This window comes from Opisthorchis viverrini (genome assembly GCF_000715545.1).
Source record: "Opisthorchis viverrini unplaced genomic scaffold opera_v5_100, whole genome shotgun sequence".
NCBI classification, from domain to species: Eukaryota; Metazoa; Platyhelminthes; class Trematoda; order Opisthorchiida; family Opisthorchiidae; genus Opisthorchis; species Opisthorchis viverrini.
This window is the reverse complement of record NW_008751756.1, coordinates 476,022-479,616: the sequence shown is the minus strand read 5'-3', so window position 1 is coordinate 479,616 and position 3,595 is coordinate 476,022. Positions and strand designations below refer to the sequence as shown.

The 3,595-nt window shown below is 46.2% G+C and overlaps 1 protein-coding gene across 1 annotated transcript in view; it reads left to right on the top strand.

The window, feature by feature from the left end:
• The window catches only part of T265_13757 (hypothetical protein), a gene marked incomplete at both ends in the record, with an annotated part of 8,209 nt that continues 4,614 nt past the window's right edge, over positions 1–3,595 (top strand). The window contains 2 exons of the mRNA XM_009170374.1: positions 1–126; positions 479–617. Coding sequence (XP_009168638.1) covers positions 7–126; positions 479–617 — 259 coding nt within the window. The remainder of the gene's footprint in view (positions 127–478; positions 618–3,595) is intronic.

Sequence of the window (3,595 nt, the reverse complement as noted above, 5' to 3'; positions counted from 1 at the left end):
GGCGAGATGGCTCAGTGGTTAGAGGACGGATTTACTGACCGGAGAGTCTGTGGTTCGAACCCGAACTCTGTCTCTCGACTCCCCTTGTCTATGCTTGGGCAACCTGCAGCCCTCGCCTTTCTTCGAGTGGCTGCTTCCATTTGCTTGACAATTCACTTTTTCACCACCTCCCGTATGAATCAGCCAAGCAGCGTCCTCTAGGAAACTGACACCATTCCATTGGAGCTGGTTGTGCGGTTTGGCTCACTGTCCACCTTGCTTTTTGAGTGGAGTTTGAAGGATTTATACGTCTGTGGGATGCTAGCCGTACGCAAAAGTTTTCCCTCGGAAGTTCGTGTTTGTCAGTACACATGATTAGAAATGCGAACGCGATTTTCGGCTGGCCTATTACTGATTGTAGTACCGATTGAGTTGTTTTACTACCACACATTCTTTGGTTCACCCAAGTCGCTTCCTAACCATACTTGACGCCATACAGGTCTATCGGGACCCTGGAATGTTCGCATTTTGTGCCTTGGACGTTATTTCTGTCCCGCCCTCACATCATCTCATCATGAAACTGTATAGCGATGACGGTCCTACCGCTGTCTGTGAAAACGCTCGTGACGAACTGTCGCGTGTGTCCTTAAACGCGTCATCCGTGGTTCGGTATTGCGTTGCTCTGTACAAGCCTTCTTACTTTTCTTGGCAGTATTTGATCCTCGAGTGATCATCAGCTCCAGTGATATGGCTTCCTTGGTGTTTCCAGAGAATGAATATACTGTAGGAACTGTACGGTATTAATTTCCTTACTGAAGACCACCAATCATAGAAGTTGATTTCATGGACACCCGTTTGGTGGTGCTTTCCCAAACTTAGTAACGGCGGAAACTCAGATGTTGACTGTCATTTTTCTCCGACTGGCTATCATATGAAATGTTGCTCTTCCTCCTTATCGAATTTTCCTAGTCGTTAATTTGTTCGCTGAGTTCGGCTGCAAATGTTCCATCCCAAGTCGATGTGAAATAGCCAGTGTGTGTATGAGTGGAATCGCCTCACCACAGTCACTCTCCTAATGACAAGTTTCTGTAATCTGGCCGTCACTAGGATTTGTCTAGGGACCTAGGAAGATGTGTTGAATAGATGTAACGCCTAATAGAGTAATCGATTTTGATTGATCCATCATAAGTTTAATTTGTTTTTCACCAACTTCACGTGACGGATGTAACACTGACGGAAAAAAATTAAAGTTGTAGAAAAGTGAAAATACCAATCAGCAGATTTTACCGTCGCCTGTTTCGGCGTCCATTCACCACTCGCACATAGCGGTGAATAATGGGGCTGGCGATTCTGAGTGAAGTAATATTCAAAGCCATTGTTTATGAAGCCAGCACGTTTTCAGTGGCCAAAACTGATGTTTTGGTTACTGTTTTGTTTTTCTGATGTTTTCTTGGTCTACAAATATGCCGATATCATCTCAGGAATAAACATACAAGATTTCCGTAGAACGGGACGGCGCCGTTACAGAACTGAGGTTTTTTGAATATAAACAGCTTCACAGCACATATTGTTGCTGTTTGAGATGCCAGTATGTCATCGGAGGTCTTAAAAACTAGCAACTGGTAGCATTTGCAAAGCCCACAAATACTGAGAGGTCGAAGCGGTCGGCAGAGGTAAGCATATCAGTCCCTCCTCATAGCGACCACCATCCCGGGGGCAGCTGGTTGTGCGCTTTCCCAAATCAAGGTACTAACTTGGAAAGTGTGGGCGACTTTACTTGCTTACTGCGTCGGCTATGAGGACGAAGGAAGTGAAGAAGTAACAAGGACTTGGTGATATTGAAAAGAATCGCTACGCGATCACACATGAAGGGAGAACTGCAACATTCTCTGCAGGTGAGAAATGATACCAAGCTCACTGATTTCTGGGACCAATGCCAGTAGACTTGAGTATTGGAGGTCAATTCCGGGGCATCTGCCTGTCTGATTGAGGCAGGTCCACCATGCAAGTCAGTACGTAACCTCACCATATCCGCCACTTGAGTCAGTACCACCAAATCACTACAGAGCTCACTCCCCGCCACTTCAGTTAGCCATGCCTATCTTCTTTACCGTGTGCGAAACTTGATACCAACCCAACGCACACAGCTGATTGTCCGCATGTATACGGGGTAACCATAATGGCTGCAGTTTTTCGGTTTCTCTCCATTTTCGACTCTGAATGATTACAGTGGGCTTCCAAAAACAAATAGTGCCCAAAACATCCCGAGTTTTTGTCCACCTTTTCCGATAACAAAAGTCAACTAGCTGCTGATGGTTAGCTGCCTTAATCACAACAATTTTATATTCATTCAAAGGATGGGTACAATCTTTTTTCGCATTACCCACTATAATTTGCAGTCAAACACGAACTTCACGCCAGCTGGTCTGATCGATTCCCTTGTTCGTCGATCAATCCTAGAATATGTGATCGATTCCCTTTTCACAGTAAGGTTGCTGTTCGATTCACGTACTTTCGTCGTTAAGGCTAGTGTCTGTTTGGAGTGAGTTACCAGGTGGAGACCGAGCCACACAGCACCTTCCCTAAAATTAGGACCACGTGTGATCTCCACACGAGTAGTCTTTGTTCGAGGGTCGAATACACCTGCTTTTTGAAGGTTCATGCATTTCAATGGGTCGTACGATATCGCAAAGTGCATTAAGTGTATCTTTCCGTCGGCATCCGGAATCCGTTGCCCCAAATTTCTGCCCTCAGCTACGGAAAACTAAATTCAAGTAGAACGTAAGGTTGACGGAAACCTGGGAACTGCGCCTACCTGATGAGCCTCAAAAAGGGCGAAACCGGTCGTGGGCTGTCGACGGTTTTCAGCAACCATCTGAGTAGTACATTACAAAAATTACAACTGTGTTCGTACATGGAATATTGTCACAGGTTTTTGCTAATTTCACTAATCCCATTAACACATTCCAAATAAAGCAGCAAAAAAACAGGCACAAATCACTCTTCAGCGTTTTAAGGTGCAGCAGAAGAATGCGCTTTCAATGGGAATTTTTCTATCGTCTGTTTTGAAAGTCACTATGAGTTACCACAACCCAGGATGTGCGTGCCTCAACAAAACTCGGGCACCTGCTCAGTCACCGGAACCCCGTCCACGACCGAACGTGCGTGTGCTTCGCGTGCACATCAGTATGTCAGTGACCAAATATGCCACTGTCACAAAGCACTGATGACCCAACCCGTCATAGTCACTGGTTCACACATGGCTTAACTCCGCCTGTTGCATTGCGAAATCTGTTCGGTAGAGCGTGAGGCCTGATTGCATTAACTGCGATTTGGGGGCGGGGCAGGCGAATGAAGCCGCAGCGGGCACGTGGACTTGTCGATCAGCGTATGACTGCAACAAGGGCTACTGTCCAGATGACGCGCTAAGAGCAGACATGATAAACAGTGAGGGAAGCTCGCCAGTCGGTGAAACAGCCACGCAGACATTGTTTGAAGTTGATAAACGTGTGTGCGAATTCGGCACAGATGCAAAGAATAAGCAAACAGATGCGTTCAAATTCGGCTTCGCTCTTCGGATACGTTGTACCTTATCCACGTTGTACGCCTGCAAACC